Genomic DNA, 25,754 nt, shown 5'->3' on the forward strand with positions numbered 1-25,754 from the left:
GCAAAAAAACTTGTATCGGCAATTGAGAAATCTGGGTTCGAATCTCGCCTATGCCAAGTATTTTTTCGTGGTGAAGTTAATATTTGGTGTTTATTAATTGGCATCCGTACGCGTGACTGCGTATAAAATCACTTTTTCATGCAGTGCTTTATCGTTGCAAGTGCAGTTCTTTCGCACACATTAGAAGAATGAAATGTTGTGGTATTTACGATCGAGCCATTCCCTCTTTCTGCTAAGCGTCGCAATCTCTGTATTGCTCCTGTCGATACTAGTCACGATATTTTTTAGATCACCTTTGAGGCTTATTCTAGCAAAGATAATAGTCCTTATTTCTCAATATGCTTACGATCCAAACAACGTTTGTGGTTGAATCACTGATGACGAGTGTGAAAGATAACACAGGCCAACAATGAAAAAACTTTTTTACTGAAAATACCTTATTCTTATGTTTTTAAAGTTGCTGAATCCAAATATGATGGTTTTAAAGTTGTATCACCCACCATTTATTCACATATTACAGTTAAATTTATGAAATCAAGCAATATTCTTAGAATTTAACAGCTTTTTTATAGTTATAATAAAATTGAAAAAGTAGGTCTAATGAACGAAGACAATGGGGATTACTGTAGGTACTATACCTAGAAGTTCAGCAAGCGATTCATCGCAGAAAAAACTACACAAGAAGCTTCAAGGAAAAAGGGAAAGAAAATGTAGACCAATTCCAGTTGACTGTTATTATCACGCTGTATTATCAGGCTGTATTATCACGCTGTAGTAAATACAAACAATTTTCTGATGTAACACAGTGTTTCATTGATTTCCCAACATATACCGTATTAGTCTAAGGTATTAGGTAGGTAGGTATCAGTCAAAATATTAAATACATATTGCTTGGAAACTATGGGTGACACGAAAAAACTAGGGCCAGGTTTGGATTCGACATATAAAAATCTATAAAGATCATCTATTAAAATAAAAAGAAGTTCTCAAACAATATTTCTTTGTTATACAGAGTAATTAGCTAAATTTTCTTCATTGGTACTAAACAACGAAGTACTATTAAGAAGAGTCTCAGTACATTTGAATGGGTGTCTATAGCCATGTATTGCAGTATTTTCATAGCGCGTCTGGCACAAATACAGGCGTTCCACAAGCATTTTCCGTCGATAACAACTCAAAGCCCATGGGAAGAGTGAGAAAAAAATTCATTTTTATCACACTTCGAACTTTAAACGCGATCTAATGGTGATATTTTGGTACCTTCCCTAAGTTACAATAATGTTCTAATATTACTATTAAATGCTAGTTAATTCGAACTGAAATTAAAATACCTTTAGTGCAGAACTCTTCTAAACTTTAGGAATAGGTTCCCATGCGAAGCTTCTTTAGTCATTGAAGCTGAAATAATAATTGGAACCAAGAGTGGATACTTTTCCGCCCAAATGATGCACTAAACTTAAGTACCTTCCCAAAGCTCGAATATTTTTTCCCTCGTATAGGGCGCTGGTTCGCGTTTTCAAGAGAGAATCCCCCGAAATGGCCCCGCGGCGTATATGACCATTCGCGACTTAATGACACGAAATCGACCATTTTTTTCAGAATGGCGAATTCCACCCCCTCCATGAAATCGTAGACAGTGCATTATGGTCCATTTACCGCCCTGTTGCTTTATCTTTTTGCCCAGCAGTGATGAGTGCAACGAAAAGTACCACTAAAGTACCTCACGTTGCAGATATCGTCGCCAATTTATGATATGGAGTTATAAATTAAGTCCACGGGTAGTCATTTATGCATCAAATGTGATGCTAGGTTTTTTTAATCTATCGAGTATAATACAGATATTAAGGGCCTCGCTGAATATACAGTTGTCAATCTGAGAATATCTATTTGAGTTATTTAATTTTTTTACTCTAGGTTTACTCACGCTGAAGGGTAATGCATACATTTGCCACGCAATAGTGAATTCTACTAAAAAATTAGTTGTGCAAAATTTTATTCCACATCGGTGGCGGTGGGGGAAAAGCCTAGCCGGATGAATCGGATGTCGTGGGTCAGGCCCCTTCTGGGTAGTTTATCTCCATCCAGGACGTGGTTGCACCAAGACAACTTTTCATGGTGACGAGTCGCTGCTCTATGTCATGGAAATCAACCCTTTTTCAGAACTCTTCCTCAGGGAATTCGTATACAGTGATTATGGCACATTTATCGCTCCATTACTTTATATTTTACCCCCATCAATAATGGGAGCAGCAAAAAGTACTACTCAAGTACCTTACTGGTAAAAGTACTCAGGTATCGAAGTTATAGCTTTTAATCCAGGGGTAGCTATTTATGTATTAAATGAGATGATAATTTGTTTTATTAAACTATCGAGTATTACACATATGTTAAGACGTCCCTGAGTATAGAGATGTTAATTTGAGAATATCAATAAGAGTTACTTAACTTTTGTATCATAGGTTTAGCCAAGCTGAGGAAACATTACATCCACTTAATACCCCACGAGTCACCTCTAAGGTGTTTGGCAAGGGTTGAACAATCACCGTCATGCTGCATGCAAGACAAAACCCATGCGCACACCACACGGTCATACAATTTTTACGCATAATAACCAAGAAATGCATGCACATTTGAATCGCTAACTGCAGAAATGCATCATGTCAAAATGGGACGATTTATCTTTTTTTATTAAGTTGTTGCTAGGTGCAAGAATAAACTTTCCTACTAAAAGGAAACATGTCATGCTAATAATACAGAGAATTTGTGTTCCATAACATGTTTCCTTTTAGTAGGAAACGTTAAGCCTTGCACCTAGCAACAGCTTAAAGAAGAAACGAGTAAAATCGTCCAACTTGGGCATGATTTGGACTTGCATTTCTGCAGTTGGCGGTTCATTTATGGATAATCAAAACTTGCTGACGCGACGGTTCGTAATTCCCATACTGAAGCCATGCGAGGTTAGAACAATGGAAAAATATATGCATATAATGAGTCGTCTAAATGAGTGACGCCATTATTTATATTAATCGAGACAAGGTTATTAGGTCTGATAATGCGAGAAATGAATGACATATTAAATCTCTTGTTTTTTGTACTTTTATTTCCTTCGTTTTCTTCTCGTGATCAAGTCTACCGTGGTACGACGGTGAGCGAAAGATTCACGTCCTCTGAGAAAAAACTTCTCCAACTTTACTGAGTAAATGTAGCCTATATTTTTCTATAAGCTCCTGTAAAGATTCCCGTTCCCATTAATGCATGCACTTTTCACGTAATAGAATATACTAATGGAAATAAAAATTTTAAAATATTGTTTAACGTTTCCACGACACCGATAGTTTATATTAAAATTTTACAAATCACGCCGATGTTAAGGGCCTCTCAGAATATAGGGTTGTTAATCAGATAATATCTATACGAGTCGTTTCATTTTTACATGCCATATTCAGCCACGCTGAAGACCATTAGTGCATACATCTGTCACGTAATATTATAAACTAGTGGAAGTAAAAATTTAAATAGCATTGCTTGGCGATTCCCAAACGCCGATATGTAAAGTTGCTATTAACATTGCACAAGTAACGTTTCGGTTACATTTCCGTTACATCGTACTTTTTAAACGTTTCTATAACGCTGAGTTAACTTTTTCTTGCTGATGAGTCGCCACTATAGGGCACTAGGTCAATCCTTTTCCAGAATGACGAATTCTTGTGCCGGGAGACAGTGCATTATGACCCGTTTATCGCTCCGTTGCTTTATCTTTTCGTCCAGAAATGATGGGTGCAGCGAAAGGCGCCGCTGGAGTACCGCACCACGGAAATCGCCGCCCATTATAACGGAGCGTTATAAAGTTAAATCCGGGGGTGGCAGCAATGCATCTCCCGTCATCTCTGCCGCTTTCCGAGGTACTATTTTCGGATTCCACTGCCATTGGACGAAGCCTCGCGGGCGCCACATAGTGCTATCCTACATAAGTAATCATTATTCGCAATTAGCCACGAATTGACCCATTTTCCTCACCGGTAGCAGATACCACTCTGGCTTAAATTCCATCCCCCTAACAGACACACACACACACACATATATATACACAACGACCCACTCACAATAGCGAGACGAAATGGTTTAGTATTTTTTTCGCAGGAAAAAATATTAGGTACTCGCTGAGTAACCCGTGGGAGCAATGAAAAATTAATGGTTTGGCGTGAAATGAAAATCCACTCGAAAGAGCTATCCATTGATTCGAATTTATGCGCTACTTTGTGCTGTGAAGCAAAGTATGGAGATTAAAGGCTTAAATGATTTTTAAATCAAAATTCCATGATAATATGTATAAGGCATTCACTACTGATAAAAGAAATTTTCCTCTGTTGGCTTAAAGTAGAAACTGTAATTTTGCTGACTACGTAATGGCATTAACTTAAATTGTAAAATAAATTGTAAATATGTTACCCGTGGAGCCATTTACACCTTGTTTACATATTTCCTTCCTGGTTGAGAGTACCTACTTGAAAAAAGCAAGTCAAAAGAGCTAATAATTAATTCAAAAGTATTAGCTACTTTGGGCTGTGAAGCAGAGTATGGGGATTCAATGTTAAAATAACTTTTTAAAATTGAAATTCCATAATTTTATGAATAAGACATTGCCTACAGATAAAGAAAAATATCCACTTTGTCTTAATGCTGAATACTGAAATTTCGCAAACTTCCTGATGGCACAAAATTATGAACAAATCGTATATAAATTACCCTTGGAGTCATGTAAGCTTGCGAATATTGCTTTCCTACAAAAAAAATTACAGTATTTACATTAGATACGTAAGTCATATGAGCTATTCATTGAATCAATTTCATTGGCTACTTTGAAATTTCAAGCAGTGCAAGGGGCTTAAACACTAAAATGGCTTTTTTTAAATTGTGATTCCATGATTTCATAATTCAAACTAACTCCACCTATTTGGTTAAGTGCGTAATTGTAGACAAAAGGCTACATACTGATACTATCACGTCGCATATGTCACAATTTTGAGTAGAGGTGATTCAATCTGGGTTGCCTAATTTCATTCCACTGCAGCTGATGCTTATTGTATGCTATGAATTACGTAAATAAATTAAGTCATACGCTATTACCATCATTATATTGTCCTGGAGATTTACTTTGTACAACTGATGATCGCTTTTCTGGCTTAGCTTTGTGAAATCTTTCCATTATGACCTGACGACGCAACTACTACGTTATGAAACCCTAGTCGTACTTTTTCACACATATTAGTGATCCTAACAAAGTTTATCCATTCACTTTCTATGAATTACTTTGTATTCATAATTATAGTTATTTTCCACTGGCACAAAGGAAAATCTGCTTGCAATTCAGGATGGGGATCCCCTCTCGTGCATCATGCCCGATCTGCTTTATTTCGCGGCCAGCAGAGCGTTCTGGGAAACCGCAGCTGCTGCGAGCTGGCGACAGGGGGAGGAAAAGTAACAGCTCCCTCTACGGCTACACTGTTGGTTCTCCCTCGGTCCGCACGCGAGGCCTCAAGCGTGTGAATATCATGGCCTGCTTACGGGATTACGGCCAGGTGAGCTCGGCACTAATACGTTGAGCCTACAGTCTACACCTCGCTAATCCTCGGCAAAATGCAGCTCGTCCGGCTCTCAAAGAGCGATTCACGTTACAATTAGTTAGAAAGCCATTTCAGCGCAAATTGACCACGAGGAACTGGAAAATCCCCTTTAGTTATTCGCGTGTGTGACATGAAGCTTAGAATTCAAGATAACTCCGGTTCCCTCCCGAATTTTCATAGGCTTTGGCCATCGCAAGTGCACCGACGTGAATGCAAGTGGTAAGCTACTACGTGCAGGGTTTTGAATCACGTTAGTAAATTCACTTGTCTTAATGATGCATTCACTAATTCCAAGTTAAGCATTATACGCATTAAAAGACTAGCTCAGCTAGTACTCCATTGCAATACAGCTTGGAAATTAACACGTTGCGGACCGCTCACGGAGATCTCCGTGTTTTGCGTGCCGAACGCTGAGGACCGGCCACGGAGATTTCCGTGTTTTCGCATGTGGTAATAAAACTTACTCTGCTTCTTTTAATATTTGTTACTTATGTTCGCATTTGCTTCTGGTGTATTCCAGAATGTGCTTTCATTGATTTAGATTAGTTTTATAACATTCAAATTATAAATTTATTAATATTTTTTCGATGAACGTAATCCACTTTTAGAGTTAACTAATGCATAGGATCAGAATGTCACTAAGCCGTAACGTGTGAAAAAAAACTCGATCAAACATTCATTTTTCTATAACAGCAACTCTTTAAATTCTACAATGTTCTGAAATTACGAATTATTATATTTTAGATGATAAGGAATAATTTTGGTTGGATTTCTTCGGTCCTTTTCTTTTGGCTCCAACAAAATCTATTGTCGGTAATTCTCTCATCGCCTACTTTGCGCCATACATTATAATGAATGGCGCAAAGTGAATAATGTATATTTCACCTCTGGGTGCATTCGGCTGTCTTTCACACGCGCCATGGTCTGGATTCTCACAAGACATCCTATCTCCAGCGCTCAACGTAAACACATCAACGAGTCTCGAGGGCCAAGCACTATGAGGGTCATTTCAGCGGGACCCTATCTTTCGGTCCTTGATAGAAAAGGACCAGATGGCCACAACGCTTATCTTTGTTAGTCTCTTATGTTTCCCTTTGCTAAGAATGCATATTAGTCTTCTTTGGGACGTTCTTGTGTTCTTTACTCTCTTCGTTAGAGATCTGAAGTCACGTAGTTTAGTGAGGAATCATTTCCTTGGATGAAAGTTGGTGTACGTTTACCCTATGAAAGTGCACGCATACGTAGCCTTCGTAAATTTCATTAATTTCCAGCAATAATTCCTGCGTATCTTGTCAACCGAAAAATTTCTCCAAAAACAATACGACCTTATTTATAGTAATGGTGTCAATTAGTGGTGGTGCTTGCGGAATGACGGAGAAGGATATATATGAAGAACTTTGTGTGGATGCATTATCAGACGTGCCAGATGATTGTGTAGACGAGTGTGAGAGCTCAGATAGTGAAATTGGTTTTGATATTGGTGGAAGACAACATAAAAGAAAAGCTGCACAGTTAGTTTACACTGATGATAGTGACTCCGATGCAAGTGATAGCGATGGTAGCTTAGTGAAAGACACCTCGGTGACATGGGATAAAATTGACCTTCCAAGAAGTTTGGAAGATTTTCAGGGAGTGGCAGGAATCATCAATGCTCCTGATAATTGTGAATGTGTTTTAGAAGTGGCAAAAATGTTTTTTGGGGATGATCTTCTCGAAATGATGTGTAATGAGACCAATTTGTATCGAATGCAGAACGAAGGCAGATACAAGTCCTCGCAGAAAACTGGGAAGTGGAAAAATGTAACGGTGGGAGAGATGAAAGTTTTTTTGGCTATTATTATTTTGATGGGAAAAGTCAGGAAAGATTCAATCAAGGAATATTGGAGCACTGATGAATTTATCAATACACCGATTTTTAGTAATTTGCTCAGCAGGAACAGATTTGAACAAATTTGGAATTCTTGGCATTTCAGTGATAATCAATCAAATTCTGAATCTTCCGATAGGCTACATAAAATTAGACCAATACTATCATATTTCTTAGAAAAATTTAAAACTGTGTATATGCCTAAACGTGATCTCTCTCTAGACGAAGGAGTAATACCTTGGAGGGGAAGATTGAGATTTAGAACATACAATCCAGGGAAATTGGTGAAGTACGGATTATTGGTGCGAATGGTGTGTGAGAGTGAAAGTGGTTATATTTGCAACATAGAAATATACACAGCTGAAGGAAAAAAATTAGAGGAAACCATATCGACCCTTTTAGATCCGTATTTACACCGTTGGCATCATGTGTTCCAAGATAATTATTACAACAGCGTACAAATAGCTGAAAATCTTCTAGCGAAAAAAACTCGAGTTTGTGGAACCATTCGTGCCAACAGGGGGCTTCCCACTGAATTTAGGCATGAAATAAAAAGTTTGAAGAAAGGTGACTACACATTCTGTAGACGGGGGGAAGTTCTGCTGCTTGCGTGGAAGGACAAGAGGGAGGTGAGGATGATTTCCACAATCCACAACTCGAATATGGGCGAAGGAAAGCGAAACAGATGGACGGGGCATATACAGAAAAAACCGATTTGTATTTTGGAGTACAATAAGTACATGGGAGGTGTAGATAAAGCTGATATGTACTTGGCTTACTTTTCAGTACTTAGAAAAACTATGAAGTGGACAAAAAAAGTGGTGTTGTGGTTGATCAACTGTGCCCTATTTAACTCTTTTGTGATATACAAAACATTGAACACATCTACCCGTTTGACCTTCAAAAAATTTGTTTTGGAAGTAGCCAAGGGCTGGGCTAAATGTGAGGAGGGAAGAAGTGCGTCTTCCAGCGATGATGACACAGAGGGCGATATAGGAAGGCCGACTCAGCGAGCGCCTAGGCAGGATAACCCAGCAAGGCTAGCAGGGGGAATGATGAAACACACTCTAGAGAAGATAGTGGGGCATGGGAAGAAGAAATATCCTTCGCGGATGTGTCGAGTTTGTTCTGCTAATAAACTTAGGAAGGAAACTCGGTATATCTGTGGATTCTGCAAGGTTCCCCTGCACAAAGGAGCATGTTTCACCAAATACCATACAAAAACTAAGTACTAACACCTCTGGTAAGTAAAACGCTTCAAATTTTATTAAAATACGTTAAAAAGTAAAGATTTTATGAGTGTTTTCGTGAATCAGTGTCATTTAGGTTAAAGCTCCTTTAAATGCCCGGTCCTACCCGTTGAGATTGGAATTAAATACCCGGTCCGCAACGTGTTAATGAAACATTATTATATTCACTGAATACTAAGTCGTAAATAAATTTGAATAGATATCACTATAGTTTTACAAACAAGCATTAAGCTTACTAACTTTTCTGAGAATATTGGTTTTGATTTCCGAAAAAATGAAAAAGTGTTTGTAAAAATACCATTGAAACTACCATTCCTAATAAGATTAGTTGTAACACACTTCAAAATTTAACATCTCAAAGATGTTCTCTGGACTTTATTTGAAACGAATTTTGTGTAAAAACAGTATTTTTGTAATAATTAGAATTTATCCCTCAATAAAATGGAAGGAACTTATTGTTAGTATTTACGGGGTCTGAATCATATACTCTGCTTTCTATTTTCTTATTACTCGTTTCCCCTTAGGTATTCCAAAAAACTTTGTCCATTATCGGATTTAATTTATTAATGTAAATTAATACTTAAGTTATTTCTGCGCAAATTGACCACGAGGAACTGGAATATACCTCTCGGTTATTCGCGCTTTTGCCATGAAGCTTAAGAGACTAGATAATTCTGGATCTCTTCTAAATTTTCAAAGGCACTGGCCGTGACAAGTGCACAGGCGTGGATTTCAGAGGTAACTACGACATGCAAGGGTTTTACTCACGTTCGTAAATTCACTTGTCTTTATGATGCATCTACTAAATCCTACTTAATCATCATACGCAATGAATTAAAATCGAAGCTAATATTCTAGTGTAATACAATACTAACGTGACCTGATCGTATTATGGGCACTGAAAATGTTATCGCAAATTTACGCTTATTTTATAAATTTTAATGATTATATGAATATTATATAATTTCAAAGGATTATATTGTTCTGTTTGATGTCCTATGCATAATTTTTAATTGCAAAAGTAAGGATTGGAGACAAAACTGGAATTTTTGACAATGGTTACTCATTATTAATTTCGCAGTTGTAAACACAATCGATAATAAACCATATATCGATCAATAAACGTGTACATTTTTCACATGTCATTTATATTAATCCCTCAAAAATCTCTATCAATAATGAATTTGTGAGGCCTGGTTTTTACTTGAACAGTATTTGCAATTACAAATTACAGGTTTTTTTAACATATTTTGTCCCTAAACAATGAAAAACGTATGGAACTTTTTCTAGAAAACGTACCATACGTTTTTAATTGTTTACAATGGATTTTCACAAACTTAACCCTGAAACAATTGATTTCATACTTTTTCCCATTTCTCGCTAATTATAAGACACCAGTTAGATTACATTTACTATAGACCATTGAAGCCTATTTCTACCCCATAATTATTCACTCGAAAATCTCACAAAAGGCCCTAAATTTCAAACTCATTTTTAAGAGAAATTAAAACATACAATGCCAGTAACATATCTTTATCGTCTAGGCATTGAAAAAAAAGAAATTGTCTCCACGTAAAGAGCTAAGAATGATCTAAGAATTCCCTGCAGTTTAATTTATTATAAAATTGGACTCCAATCCCAAAGCATTACTTTGTTGAAAATGAAAATTAGAAGGTGAAAAATAGGATAATTTCCCAAGGTACCGAATAATAATTCGTGATGTAAGGCGAAAAATAGCATCTTTACCATACAAATGAATAAATAATATAGACGAATCCATGAAATACCAGAAAAGAATTTTCTTTGACGTTTCTACATTTAAAAGAGAGTTTTTGTTTGCCCGTCCGCTATGCACGCGGCTTTATAAATGGCAACCAAAGTTAGTACATAGGTGAATCATATACTTCCAAAGCCCGTAGTGCTACCTCTATATGTGTCTGATTCGTCCTTTCCGTCGATTCCTCATACCCGGTTGTTACGTCGCGTCATACAAATTCTGTACTTGTACTTCCTCCTGGGTAGACACCTCTTTACCCACCTAAAGGGAAAACATAACTTAAGTGTTCTACACTTAACTATTACTCCTCTCTGTGAAAACCTTTTTTATGGGGTACATGAAATTTTTTATCTACGCACGGATAACGATCAATATTATGAAGTGAAGTGTAAGCTGCGCGGTACACGAAAATCGTTTTTTCCATTGCTTGCTGATACATATGTATACCATCATCATACCTGCTTTGTTCCTTAGGCTAAAAATTCTGCCATGTGACCGCAAATTCCAAGTTCCAATTTTCTCACTACTGGATATTTTCGTTCCCTAGCAACGCCGAGTGGCCTACTAGTTTGCTATATTTATAGTTTGTTAATCAAACTCAAACGAGGTAAAAAAAAGTGTGAGAAAAGAAATATGTCAACTGAATGGCCCATCACTTACCTATACAGTGGAATGCCCGCGTCATCCCGGAACCAGAATACCATGTAGACTTTGTCGTGACCGGGCGGAGTGACGTCACACGGCAGCTGAACACTTCGCCCAAGCACTGCCTCCACGTCCACCGGCGGAACTGAAAGAATGAACCATGGAGTCATGAAAGAAACAACTACAATCAAACTGAAAATACATGAAGTAATGCTACATCAGTGAGGATTCCTCATAATGAACGAGAATCAGTAAAACTACCTTATAACGAAATTCAGGGGACCATCGTTCTATTTTGTTATGAACACGATTTCGCTATATCCACATTTTTCCCTATGCATCCCAGGATTGCCGGCTAATATTCCACACATTCGCTTCATATAAGCAATTCATCCGTAATATTTAACCATCGTCCTATCATTTCCATCGAACGGCTGTAAAAGGAAGGATTTTAATATTAACAGTAGAACTTTTTGGTGATGACCACGCGTAAGAACAACTGATAATACGGTAAAGAACGGTTGAGTGGCGGATATGGCCGTAATTTTTTTTGTAAAAGAGGAAATAATTCCCCAAAGTACCAAATAATAGTTCGTTATATAAGGGATTTCGTATCATCCGTAGAATGGCGATGATAGGAAAGTCCAAGGGACCGGGAACTCACCTCGTTATAGGCAGGATTTTGTTTCAACCATTATCGTTATAAGTGAGTTTTAATGTATTTAAGACCTTGAAAAAGTTTAAAGAAAGGGAGCCAGGTATAGTACTCTAGGGAGGCATAAAATAGGTTATATGGGGCCTACAAAGAGTCTATAAAAGAGCAGGTTTGGAAGAAAATAGGTCAAAAGCTGGACTCAACCTTCTATACACAGGATGGAGCGATCACAAATTCAAAATTTAGTTCAAGAAGTAGAAAACGGAAACTTCGAAGGATTCCGTCTTGTATGGAGAAATAAACGAGTGGAATGACCTTCCATGAGCTCATCAGGGACTATTGAATATTGGGTTATTTTATTCTAATTAGTACGGCATTCGTGTCATTGTAGTTCTTGCATCCTGCAAGCTGTAATATAAGGTGTATTTACTGGTTCTTCAGTTTATCTTAGGTAGCAAGTTAGTATTTTCATTCTTTTACTTCGATGCTGCAACCAGGCGAAAGCCTACTTGTAACAATTCATGTAATAAAACTAAAGTAATTAATTTATGATTTATTTAAATACTTTCATTAGTGATCCGAATTTCTCGAAACATGGGACGATTAACCTATTCAACAACATAAGCATGAATAAGTGAGTCATAATAAGTTAGTAATGCACTGCATGCCCAAGTACCTATTGAGGAAAGATACCCGCGGCGCTCCACGGTATTATCTACGCCGTCATTTTCAAGAATTGAATACTACATTTGCAATAAGCACCGATAAAATCTTTACCAACAAGAAAGAAAATATTGAATTTGTTTAAGACAAAATAGGAATTTTTGCCACTTTGCTGAACACTTAAAGTTGGTTAACCAAATTCACCATTGGAGTGGTTGATAGGTATTTCAGATATATTACTTTGTGATGACAAGGCATCGTACGTTTCATACAAGTCGTGTGTCTTGATGTTTTAATAAACCTCAATTCAACCGCCTACATCGTTGTGAGATTTATTTTCTATCCCTCTATCAAAATTTACCACTTGGTAAGTTCTACCCGGCCAACTAAGTTCTCAAAAATGGCTTCGAGCGAAACTGCTTTCAGTTTCCTCTAGGGATAATGATATAATCAAAACTGTCTCATAAACATTACACAGCCAAAAGCATTTGCCTGTAAATTAATATTCTGTGTTATAGGAAATTATTCAATATTTGATAGGAAAATAAAAGAAATCTACATTCATATAATCATTTTCGTTTTTCCAAGATCCTGATTGGGTTAATAACTTGCCGTAAAAATAAAATAAATAGTCCATAAAAGGAATCGTAGCATTTTATACGTTTATCTATCTATTGGACGTAGAAAATTGAAAATATAGTTCGGGTGGCTCTTATAAAAAGACATAATATCGAGAAAAAATGGCTTTTGCTAAAATGAGATATCGGGAGTGAGAAGTAACAATTACTGTTGCAGGAAAACCGTAAAAAAACCAATGATAATGCACATGAGTAGGGGAAAAAGTGCAGAAAGATGAGAATATACATGACAGATTTCCTCATGTCGTAATTGGTAGAAATACGTATTGCTGTGAGCAATAAAATTTCAATTGAGATCCATCCAAGCTATTCCAAAATTTCGACTCGGAAAATTTTATTTGCTAACATGCTGCTATGACTTAGCGATTGGACGCCAATAAAAATTTGTTCCTGCTTCCAAAAACGGAACGGCACAAAGGAACATTTCCCTGGAAGTAGTCGAGCAAAAGCAATTGAATTCTTCGGGGAAGCTTTTTCCCTCATAAACGTCAGTTTTTCAGTTTATTTTTCAGCCATTAATGAGAAAGAAAACCTTCGGCATCCAAAGTTCGCGATATTAGACATCCACAGGTGAGTTCAATTCTTCTGGATATTCTAAGATGATAAAGGTTATTCTACAACCATTACATAATGTCCCCAAGACAGTAAGGTGTTTCATTTAGCCCTCACTGATGAATTCAATGTTGCGGTAGTTTACAGTTTTCAATTTACGTTCGTTCTGCACAATCAAGATCTGTCGGGTTCATAATCATTTTAAGTCTTTGTTTTGCCTCATTACAGTGGAACACCCTAGAAGAAATCTTGTTGTTACCTGTTATGGCAGCAATCAAACCAACCATTTATTTTACTTAGACGTTTCAGCTTTTTTGATCGTGTGATTCTATGTAAATTTTTCATTACGTTTTCATTTTGCTTCTATTTAATAACTTTCCAAAATGTGTGTTACGTATTTGTAGCTTTTAGGGATATGTATCCAGAGAATTGAATAAATATCTTCTTACTTTCTTACTCAAATAAAAGGGAAAATTAAAATGCTGACGAACAACAAATTCCAGGTGCTGATTGAAGAATTTCTAGAAGATTTTTTTTAACCAATTTCATTCCATTTACGACAGAAATACGCCCATACTTTTGTAACAATGATTCCGGTGAAAATATAACAATGAATTTTTGCGCATTTTTTGCGTTTTCTGTGTTTAGTGTGGTTTGTGTGAAAAAAAGAAAACTTAAACAACTTGACAATTGAGCAGTAATACAATAACATAAAATATAGAAACATTAATAAATTACGGTTCAAAAATTTTTATGTAATAACGTGATTCTTATTATTTAATTATTATCTTTTAAGTATCTTTTTATAAAATTATATAATACTAAACCGGGGACTTTTTCCTTAAATTTTCGTTTTGAGTTTTGGTCGTAATTGAATTCCTAATTTGTGGTAACAACATTATCCGTGGTTACAATATTAATTTCAATGATTTTAAATGGCTATGTTAATACTAATATTACATCCCTAAAAATAACGAATCTATTAATAATATGGATAAAATTATAGCCGTACGGTAACTTCTGTGATAAATTTGGACACTTCCCTTCTAGGATTCTGCAGTAGGTTACCTGCAGGAATTGCACCACATCCTAAACAGGAAGTTACAGATAAATTCATTATTTATTATTATGAGACGCAATGCGATAAAATTAAATTTCAAGGAAATATTCAACAGATCCTCGAGCATGGCTCGTGTTGGCAGTTTTCAAACGGTTTTGCAAGAAGTGACTTTATATGTACTTTTCATTGTCATTAATTGACAATGGAAATGTTGACTATTACATGTAACTGTACATAGTTACTTTTTTAATTGTAACTGGCATTTGTAGCTGTAACTAGTAACTATTACTTGTAATTGTACCTGTTACTTGGACATCTACAACTACATGCTAACCCGCAAGCCGTCTAAAAATTCGTGTGGCAGAGGGTGTTAGGAAAATAGCCGTTTACATATAGAAAGCAAATGCTCAAACAAAATTACGACTAGCTCTTAATAGAGTCCATTACGGTTCGGGGAAAAAAAGAATTCCAATATCTATCCGTTCGGCAGAATATCTCTCTTAATTTATCGCTTCTGTCGGACCTGGAAACATAGTGGGGCTCCAATATGATGTTCTCTCTGTCGCTCTTAAAGATATATAGTCTCATTTTCTCAGGCAATCTAAGCCTAGCGCGCAGCCTCCAAATCTGTAGCGGCTCCCAACCTCTTTCTTACTATCTGTGTAACGTTTTCTGTACGCCCGTAGCTGTTTTCTACGAATCGTGCAGCTTTCCTATGTATTTATTCAGTTCACGGATTAAGACTTTCCGCACCGGATTCCAATTGCTTGCTGCATATTCAAGGTGCGGTCGGACGAGTGCGAAATAGCTGCTTTCTTTTACTTTCTCATCCGAAAATCTTCCCACAATACGCTTGACGAATCCTAATTTCTTCAGGGCTTTGCCGAAAATATTCAATGTGTTCCCCACAAAAGTTCGAGGTTATCGTAACTCCCAGATACTTCACTTCGTCTGTTGCCTTCATGCTTACACCATCCACAGCATTAACATGGTTGTAGTAAGTCTACCCTTAGTCTGACGGAATTGATTAAATAAGAATATAGAATTAAATAAGACGGAAGTCTTTCTTCACCGGATTGCATACGCTCGCTGCACATTCAAGGAACTGCCGGACGAGTACGAAATAACACATTTGTAAGTATAACTATTTACATTATTGTATTGTACTGGTACTTATGAAAGCAATCAGTTGCTGTTTTAACTTTTAACAGTAACTAGATTCTTTTTGGATTTGAAACTGGTAGTCGTAAAATATTTATAACGTAGCTGAAACCGAGCCTAGTTACTGTTTTGGCAATTTACCGATCATTTAAAATTCCTAGTCCTCTCCATTTCTCCATGTACATTAATTTGGGTAGCAGTTTACACTTTTCATTACGAGGGAAGGAGTGAAAGACAGTCATTCGGAAGAGAATCGAAAAGGGTGAGCAGACAGACATCGTTTCCTACCGTGAGAGAGAGGGAAGACACACTCTTACCTACTCCTCTTTTCATTAGACCTCGCCCCCCTCCCTTGCTCCACTCCGGTTTCTTTGGGGACGTTATTGGCCAAGTTTCACCCTGAAGTTCATTGGCCGTAAGATTTCCCGAAACAAGCAGAGGCGCAGAGAGAGAGGTAGGTTAACTTTTTTTCTACCCGAGAGATGGAGCTCGTATTACCCGCCCGAAACATTTCACCCCTCCAACCCCTGAGTCTCAAATTTAAATGAAGATTTAATGAATTATGTGGCAAAAAGTTTTGAGCAGAAGACAGCAATGGGTGTGTAGGAGAAAAGGATACGGACGATAGTGGTGTGAGAAATAAATACGAGATGGCAGCACCAAACGGAAATGAAAAGTGGGAGGGGAGGACGAGTAGGAGATACACAAAGTAAGGATGCAGATAAGGTTTTATTAGAATACACCTATATGATCTTGCAATGGCAAATTCGTCTGGTGGCCATATTGAAATAAGTTAAATGTTCATAAAATTAAATTAAAAATAACTGAAACGTAATTACCATAGAGTAGAGAAGTATACTCTCATTTCATTGGCTGAAAGAAATTGTTCCCAATGGGTGAACCTGGGTAATTTTTAGCAGGGGAGAGCATACTTAGGCTTATTAGGAGATGATGTAATGAATCACCAAGTACAGATAAATTTCGACGGATCCGACTGTATAAATTTCAGGCACCAGTAAAAATAGATATGGAGGAAATGTGAATTTTTTTCTGAAACTCATGACTGCCCTTTCGAGAAGCTGAAAGACGTGTTGCTTTTCTAAGAGATCTTTTCTTTATTACAGGACAACGTCGGCAAATAGATTGAAAATGCTTGTTTATTGCTCAACGACCACAATGAACATATTAATTACATCAAACTACGCATCGTTTAATAATGGCTCTTAATACCCTCTGTCTCTCTGCACTTACTTACTCTGTGGTAGAGGTGTAAAGAGAAACAAGAAAACGGAATTGTTCTCAGTGGCACTGAAACTATTTTCAATCATAACCAACCATAACTACCGCTCTTTATTTTTAACATGAGTTAGTCAGAGCCTTAAGGACAATTGTAGTAGCTTTCTATAAACTTCCATTTAAAATATTTTCCTTAAGACACATACGCAAGAGACAAATGGTGTGCTACTGATACAAAGTTCCTCTGCCTATTAAGAACTAGCCAATAATAAATTTACTTCCTCCTAATGCTCAAGGGACGAAACAGAATAATTACTTTGGATAACCTAAAAAATTCAATCAACGTTACCTACGCAAGACTTCTTGGCTGAATATTTAAAAGGATAATAAGGATTTCTTATAAAAAAGAACGAAATAAATACGTATATGAGTTATATTTTTGAAACTTTTTGCACAAATAAAATTCCTACGCGAGATAAAATCTTTATTGGTAACTAAGCTGTAATCAATCATGACAAATCCTCTTTTGAAGGAAATAACCCTGCGTCCCATCGAAAAATAGAATAAATTCTCCCTCGTACGTAAGCTCTATCCTTTTATTTTTTGCTTATCTTTCACAATCTGTTTTTGTGTACCCACCCTAGAGCAAGAAATCGGAAAATAATAGGGTAAGCTAAAGCAAAAACAAAATATTAAATGATAGACAAAAAAAGTTGGAACTAACGTGGAAGAGTTTAATCTAATTTTCGATGAGACGCAGCCCATCTTTCTCATGGGAGCATAGAATACTTTAAGTATACTAACGATTAAGGTAGGTTTCCATGGAGTATTTAAGAAGTATTTTGGTAGTCTCCCCAACCTTTCTTTCTTAAATTCATAACAAGGTCTACTCCCTTCCATTATATATTCCATTAAGACCCTATTTCCTTCCTTCCTCTCCCTCTTTTACCCAACATTATACCCTCAAACACTGTTTTCAACATCTCCTCCCAGCTAAGTACTCTCTCCACCAATACCTTCTGTCCATTCCCCATCCAATCTTCGTCGTTCCTCTTCCTCTCCGTCCGCGTAACCATCTCGGTTCTTCTCCACACACAAACCTAAAATGCCTCCGGTATTTCCTCCCACCTAAGTGTCCACGTTTCCGAACCGTAAAGCGTGACACTCCAAATCAGACTCCTGACTAGCATTATCTTTAAACTCTAACATAACCATCGTCTCATAAGCTTCATCGTGTTCATGAACTCCTCCTTTGCTAAAGCAATTCCCTTCCTCATGTCTTCACGGCTCTACCTGTTTTCCTCTAATGTGCAGCCCATATTAGTACTGCCCTTTAATCAGCGAGCGTGCAATTCAAATTTTCAGTTTTGATTGCTAAGATGGAATGATTACTAAAATTAACGATAACTCGTACGAGCTTCGAGTAGATTAAGAATAAAACATTTTGAATGCAGCAAAAACAAGTAAATATCACCGTTATTAAGATTTCATCGTTAAAAGTAATGCGATTACTTTTAGTTAGTTAAATTGTATCACTAGGTTTTGATACCTCCAATAGTTTTGCTTTTCTTAGCATACAGTTTGAAAATACTCATATTATTTACTGAATAAAGTTTCTTCTCCTGACCTTCCTTATTATAACAACAATGTAATGTTTATGCTCTTGGAGTATAGGTCATGATAAATTAAACTCACATTTGGCCAACGTTTCGGAGATTTATTCTCCTTCCTCAGGGCTCTTAATTATAATGAATGTTTACAAAGAAAATAAAAAGAATAAATTAATTAATTAAGTGGTTACTATTTACCCTTTACTTATTTAGTGCAGCTGTTAAGTCCGAGTCCAGATATTAAGCAAATTAGGCTGGGAGCCACTGGAGACTCGAAGGCTGCGCGCTAGGCTTAGATTGCTTTAACAATTGAGAATGATTATCTTTAAGAGCGACACGGAGAACATAAAATTCAAGTCCCACTATATATCCAGGTCCGACAATGGCGATAAATTAAAAGAGATATTTTGCCGCACGGATAGATATGCGAATTTCTTTTTCCCCCGAACCATAAAAGGGCTATGATAAATGCTAGCCGTAATTACGTTAGAGCATTTCCTTTTTATTTGTAACGGCTGGTGTCCTAACGCCCCCTGCCACACATCTTTTAGGCGGCTTGCGGGGTAGTATGTAAATGTGTCTTGTATGAATTGCACCGGGACGTTTTTTGAAGTGTGGTAAACATGCTTTTCAGCTCGCGTAGATTACAAGTAAAAATTATTTTTTTTAATGTATGCATTAAAAATAAATAATATTAAAGTATAAAAATAATATTTTTATAAACATCACGTTTTGATAAAAAGAAGTAAATAACTGTCTACGGCCGCTAAAATTATTGAAAATTTTAAACATGATTGATGAGAAAGTAAAATAAGCTTTAGATGAACAACGAAAAACGGGGCGGGCATGTAAGATTGCATTCCCCTTCGCTAGGAGACAAATGTGATACATATGAACCAGCATTTATAAATTTCATAATCTCACATACAGACACCTTATTGCATCTACTGTGATTACAGCGTCTCCATTGGATTTATGTGGCAATGTTTAGAACTCCATATTTAATTTTTATTTCTGAATATTACTCGAAGTAATGTATAATTATATAATAATGTATGTGTAATTTATTCTTCCATGCATACATATTTATTACAGGTTATTATATCTATTCAAGGAAGTTAGGAACCCTGTAAGGCATTAAGCCTGTGTTTAGGCTAACTTCAAATTTCATAAACTGCGGAAATGAAAACACACAGAACTAAAACACTCTATACCTAGAGAAAAAAATATTTTTTGCGTAATAATATCATAACTGAATTGACCGTAAGATAAAGTACATGTGATGTAGAACGCATATGATGCCAAATGTGTTTAAAACAATATAACGACCCTTTACCATAACTTTTCAATGTCATCAAAAGTTATTATCCATTTTACTCCTCCCATCGCGATAAAAATGTTTATAGCATTGCGTTGTCATACAGTTTTCAGCTATTCTGAAAATTTCAGCGCTTTATTTAATCAGTACTTAAGTGGTTGAAATATCTAAGATAACTGAAAAATAAGATTTTTCCCGGAAGGACAATCAGGAAAGCGAGTATAATAAAACGTTGTAAAATTTCCAAAGATGTGTCTTTTAACAGTAATTCGATTGGTTTTACCTCGTTACACCACATCGGCGGTTATCAGCTGTGGTGGTTGGGGAAACAAATACGAGATGGCAGCACCAATGAAGAGGAGAAAGGAGAAGTCTGGTCGGTACACGCGTGAGGACGGTCGCGAGAGCATAAATTGTAAGAAAGGTAGAGACGAGGGAGTGTTCTAATGGAAGGAGGCGATTTTCTTCTGTTCTCCCCTTTCATTAAGTGAGCTTCCTTCCCCCACCGACTGCGCGGAGTGAATTTTCCCTTTGAAAATGTCGACGCGGCGACGTTCGGCTCGTGGAGCGCAACCTTCCGCGACTACCAAGGCCTCGAGGCAAAGACATGCGGTGCGTTCGGGAAGAATAAGTTAGGAGAAGGAGACGAGGTACACGTGGTGGTATCAATTTTGAAAGAACGAGGAGGACGAGATTTATATGAAAATGTTAATTAGCCGTCAATTCCTCTCAGTATCGGTCTTTAAATAATAATAAAAGGAAACTGCGCGCGTTACTTATAAAGAATGGATATTATAAATTTATTGAGTCACCCTGAAATAATATTGCGATAAAAAAATAAGTCTTCATAAAAACGTTATTTTCGCAAATATTTTTCGATATAAGAGGGACGATATTTTTAATTCCCAGTGGGCCATGAACAGAAGATAAAATAATCGATTAAAAATGATTCCATGGATAAATATTGATCACACTTGTGGTGTCCTTTCGACAGAATTCCCTCAGTGATTGAGGAATTGATCGTGGCTGTAGAAAGCATTATTATAATTTCTTCATAGGATGTTGCCGTCAATGACTTCAAATAAATTTTGCCGTCGTCTTGAAGCCCATCGTCCATTTGAAAACGCTTCCCTCATTGCCACATCTTTATTTCAGGGCAAAGATGGAAGTCGCACGGCACTAGATCGACATTGCGTGGCAGGTGATCGAAAATGTCCTATTGAAATCGCTCTAGGAGCAGTTGGGCTGAATCACTGCTGAGATGACGGGCATCGTCATGGATCAGAACACTTCCAGAAGTCAGCATGTCTCTTCTTTTGTTTTGAATGGGAAAAGGCGTAATGTTTCACAGTGAGCAGCTGCATGAACATTGTCACCGGATGCATAAAATCCATGAGTAACGCACCTTTTTGAAACAAAACACGGTAGCATAACCCGTTCGATTACTGAAAGGATCGCCTGATTTTCTTTGTTTGCCTAGTGACTTTTGGTGCATCCTTTGTGGTAATTATTGCTTTGATTCATGAGTGCCGCATTTAATCCGTCTCATCCGTGGCCACTATATATTTTTTATTATCTTTTATTGGCATAAAGGCCAAGACATGTCAATGCTGAAGCCATTTGGCGAGTCTTCTGGCTGTCCCTTCCCAGTGCACACTTGGCGGGAGAATCAGTTTAGGCAGTGTAGCTAATGAGATTGGCACTACCTTCAAATGACTTACGATCAAAAATGACTTGAGCGTGTGGTACGGAGGACGCGCAGTAGTCCTATTCCCTCAGTGCCCTCCTGTCGCTTGCATGGTGTTTTTGCTGAGCTATCGGAGGGTGGAAAAAAAAACAGCCGTCGTACTTTCATGTAAACCAATTTGTTGTTCTGACTCTTATTCTTCCTCCTTCCTTTTAATGATCGCAACGCCGCCGTCTTTTTTGGTGGCCATATTTTGAGTTAATATTCATATAAATTTTTAAATTCTGAATAACAACCGCGATGCTGTTAAAACCATAATAAAAGTGCCAGAATATTGCATTGTCGCCTGTTTCTGAGTGTTCCTGAAAATGTCAGCTTGATAGCTAATAGAAGAGTGGGTTTAAATGGAGTTGCAAGATTTTACCATGACAAGATGACGAACAACGAAGCGAGTATATAAAAACGTCATAAAATATGAGGGCTATTCTTTTTTCAAGGTCCCGTCGGTCGTTACATTAAGATCACTTTGAAATTTAAAACTGTTATTTACTCACGATTCAGCTACATCAACCAGCTAATTTTCTACATACAACCAGTTACGACGTAAACATTTATTCTAACATGGTGACAATTTTCCTATACCCCCATCATAGAAGGTAGCCGCCTGTGATCTCAGCCAATTCCCTACGCTGTCTTCAGCTCTTTGTTGTGGCCAAAACGCTGTCCTCTTAGCAAGCGTTTCATGTGAGCGAAGGGATGACAATCAGAGCATGCACATTACACATCTCAGCATAAAAAATTCAAACTAGAGCTCGCACATCAGATGTAACTGGAAGGCACTGCTGTTGTTACTCATAGGAACATATTTAAGTGCTGATTGTGCTCTCACGACTAACAATTGCGAATAGACGATGCAGAAGAACATAGCAGAGACGCTGCACAACATATATACGCAGTGTAAATTGAATAGGGTGGTTTCTATTATTTTTTTATTACCTAAATCTAAAGATAATTACTCCTGGAGTACGCATTTCACGCTTTCAGATTTTTAAATGGCGCTATCTATTTTTCGCGATTAAATGAAATGTGAAAAATTTCAAGCGCGCGAAAACGCGACGGCTAAGTATGAATGCTTGGAAAAGCCCGTGTGACGTCATTCTGCCATTCGTCTAAACTGGAATTCTAAAACCAAATAATTTGTATATTATGAATACACAAATGGTTGGTAACGAATCTCAGTCAATGTCTTTCGTTTTCTTTGATGAAGGAAACTATCCTATTGTCACTGTGGTTTTAATATTATGACCGATCGGACCTTGAAAAAAGAAAAGCCTCGTACTCCAGTTCGCTTACATACAGTGAGAGATTGAGGCTGACACTAGCAGAAAATTCAAGAGTGGAAGCATTCAAAATACGTTGGTAACGAAGTATGAGGAAAATACTTTGGATCCACCGAGAAAGTTATGAGGAAGTGCTAAGAAGAGTGGGAGGAAAGCCAAAGGTTGCATTCCCATGTCAATTTTTTCTCATAACAATTTTTATGAAATGAAGAAATAAAACTTTGTTAGTTTCCAATTTTAAGGCTTTAATTCCAATATGGAGAGGTTTCACAAAGTAAAGCTTGAAGTTATCAGTTATAATTTTTATGAATATGTACTGGACATGTCTTGGAGCTGCAGCTTCATGATACAAGCCACGAAATGACAAAAATGACATGTGATGGTAAGCGACACGGGAGATATCATTATCACTGCCCAACAATCCTAAGAATTGTTTGACGGAGCTCTCCACTGAATTCTCCTCATCTTTACACACCACCGTATTTTTTCTCCTTTACATCCTTGTTTTTCATTCCCATATACTCTGTTCAGTGTCTTTCTTTTTCGTTCTCGCTATGTAATTATCCATAATCATTGATTAACAATCCAAAGATTGGTTTGACGGAGCTATTACCTCAATTCCCCTATCAGTTAATCTTTCCACACCTGCGTATTTTTTCTCCTTCACATCCTACTTTCCATGCTCCATATATTTCATTCGAGGTCTTTCATTTCTGTTTTTGACATCCACTTGTCCATCGATGAATGTCTTTATCAGGCCATCATTTCTTAAGATGTGGCCTATAAGGTTTTTTCGTCTTCTTATTAACCCATTAAAACCCAATGTTGCTTCTAAGCAACATCAAAGAGGTATAAATTTTCTGCTCTATTAAGGAAATACTTAAACTGTGTATTATTTTGTGGTGTAAATTGTAATGGAGAAATAATTAGCTGCCACAAATTTTATGATCGAGTGAAAAATTTTCAAGTTTTCAAAATGAAAAATCTTGAAATTTGATTTCTCCCAGAAACAGCTCTGGGTTAGAAATGGTCAAGGTTTTCATGAGGCTTCTCCTCTCTCCAACTCTTCTTAGTGCTTCCTCATTTCTAACTCGTTCGATTCATTTCATCCTCATCATTCTTCTGTAGCACCACATTTCGAAGTCCCCCATCACAGATTTCTCTGCGACCGTCATTGCCCACGCTTCACTTCCTTTGAGAAGCATACTCCAAGTGCCAGTGAACTAAAATGCACTAAAAATTGTCCGTTTTACAAAAAAAAATTCATATTTTTTAATTCTAATGTGGACTGATAATGCAACCCAATTATCTACATACGCCTACGTACTTCCCTTTCTCTGCAAGTAACTCCTCGGAATAAGTCCATATTCCCTCCGTGAGAAGAGGTTTTATTCTTCCCGCGCCTTCGATGTAACAGCTCCAAGCTGTGCAGTCCCCCCCCCCCCCTTGGAGAAAGTGTCGGCTCCTATAAATATTCCGCGGTCTCTCATTTAACCGCGTGTAATCTGTGCTCCCGCCTTTTCGCTGTACCTTATACTCCGCGGCTCCTCGCTTTTTGCACTGCCGAGCAATCGCGTGTCCGTTATGTCTTACTCTCGCAACGCCCCCACGGCAAATGCGGCGTGTCTCTTAATTATTCATTCCTTACCAACACCCCTCTCCACTCTTCTTACATAGCTCCCTTTCAATGGGAATAATTTCGAGTCTCAAACTTTATTTTCCTTGCTTCGCGGGCGAATTAATTTATTCATGATTTCGCGAGGGACATATCTTTTTTTTAAGCAAGTCTTATCGGCTGAGGCTTTAATGAGGTCCTCGAGCGAGTTTTCTCGCCTTGGTAATGGCCATAAAGTGAATATTAATTCAGAAGAGAGGAAATTAAAAATAATGGTGATATAACCCTTCTTTCGTTTTTCGTTAAATGTCTCAGGATTTTCGCACTTCTTTGCCGATTCGGAGGAAATCCTTTGCATGAGTTCGGAAATTACTTTTTTTGCTTGATTGTTTTCGCGAATCGCTACAAGAAAGGAAATCGCATGAAAATTGAAATTTGTTTCTCCATAAACATCACATAATGGGATAACTTACGAATGCGCATTATTTACGCATGAAGTTATTATTGCATCAAGAGTAGTAACTGGTAATATCCTCACAAACGGATAAAATCGTTTCAGGCTTGCTTTGGTGGAAGGTCGATATATCCATGGTGAAAACACGAACGGTAATTCAGACTCTTAAATTCAAATCTCAACAACCAGCCATTGTTTCAGCATATTGTGTCATTTTGAAGGCGATAGAACCAGTGCTTTCCCAGTATTTATGCCCAGGCCAAGGTAGGTTTTTGAATTGAAGTGAGGAAATTACCCATTTTTATCGTGGATATCCTCAAAAATTAATACACATATACAATACGAAAATAGTTATACAATTTATCACTGTTCGCTGGTTAAAAGACATCACCAGCTACAATAACTCCAGGTAAATGTTTCAGGAAAAAAACAAATTTGAAAATTTTGCTGAAAAAGGATTGAGCGGTTAAAAATGGGAGTCGTGGGAGAGCATTTTATGGTTTATTTAACATAGAATATCGGTTACTTCACGCGTTAACACTTATTTTGTTTGCTTAATATTAGTCTTTCATTCTCACCCTTTACATACAAATCAAGCAATC

The 25,754-nt window shown here is 37.2% G+C and overlaps 1 protein-coding gene across 1 annotated transcript in view; it reads right to left on the minus strand.

Moving 5' to 3' along the window:
* Window positions 1-25,754, minus strand: part of LOC124168089 — a 311,034-nt gene that overhangs the window by 122,122 nt on the left and 163,158 nt on the right. Inside the window, exon 2 of the mRNA XM_046546199.1 lies at window positions 11,179-11,308. Within this exon, the coding sequence (XP_046402155.1) occupies window positions 11,179-11,308 (130 nt within the window). The remainder of the gene's footprint in view (window positions 1-11,178; window positions 11,309-25,754) is intronic.

The sequence above is a fragment of the Ischnura elegans genome, chromosome 11, assembly GCF_921293095.1.
Source record: "Ischnura elegans chromosome 11, ioIscEleg1.1, whole genome shotgun sequence".
NCBI classification, from domain to species: domain Eukaryota; kingdom Metazoa; phylum Arthropoda; class Insecta; order Odonata; family Coenagrionidae; genus Ischnura; species Ischnura elegans.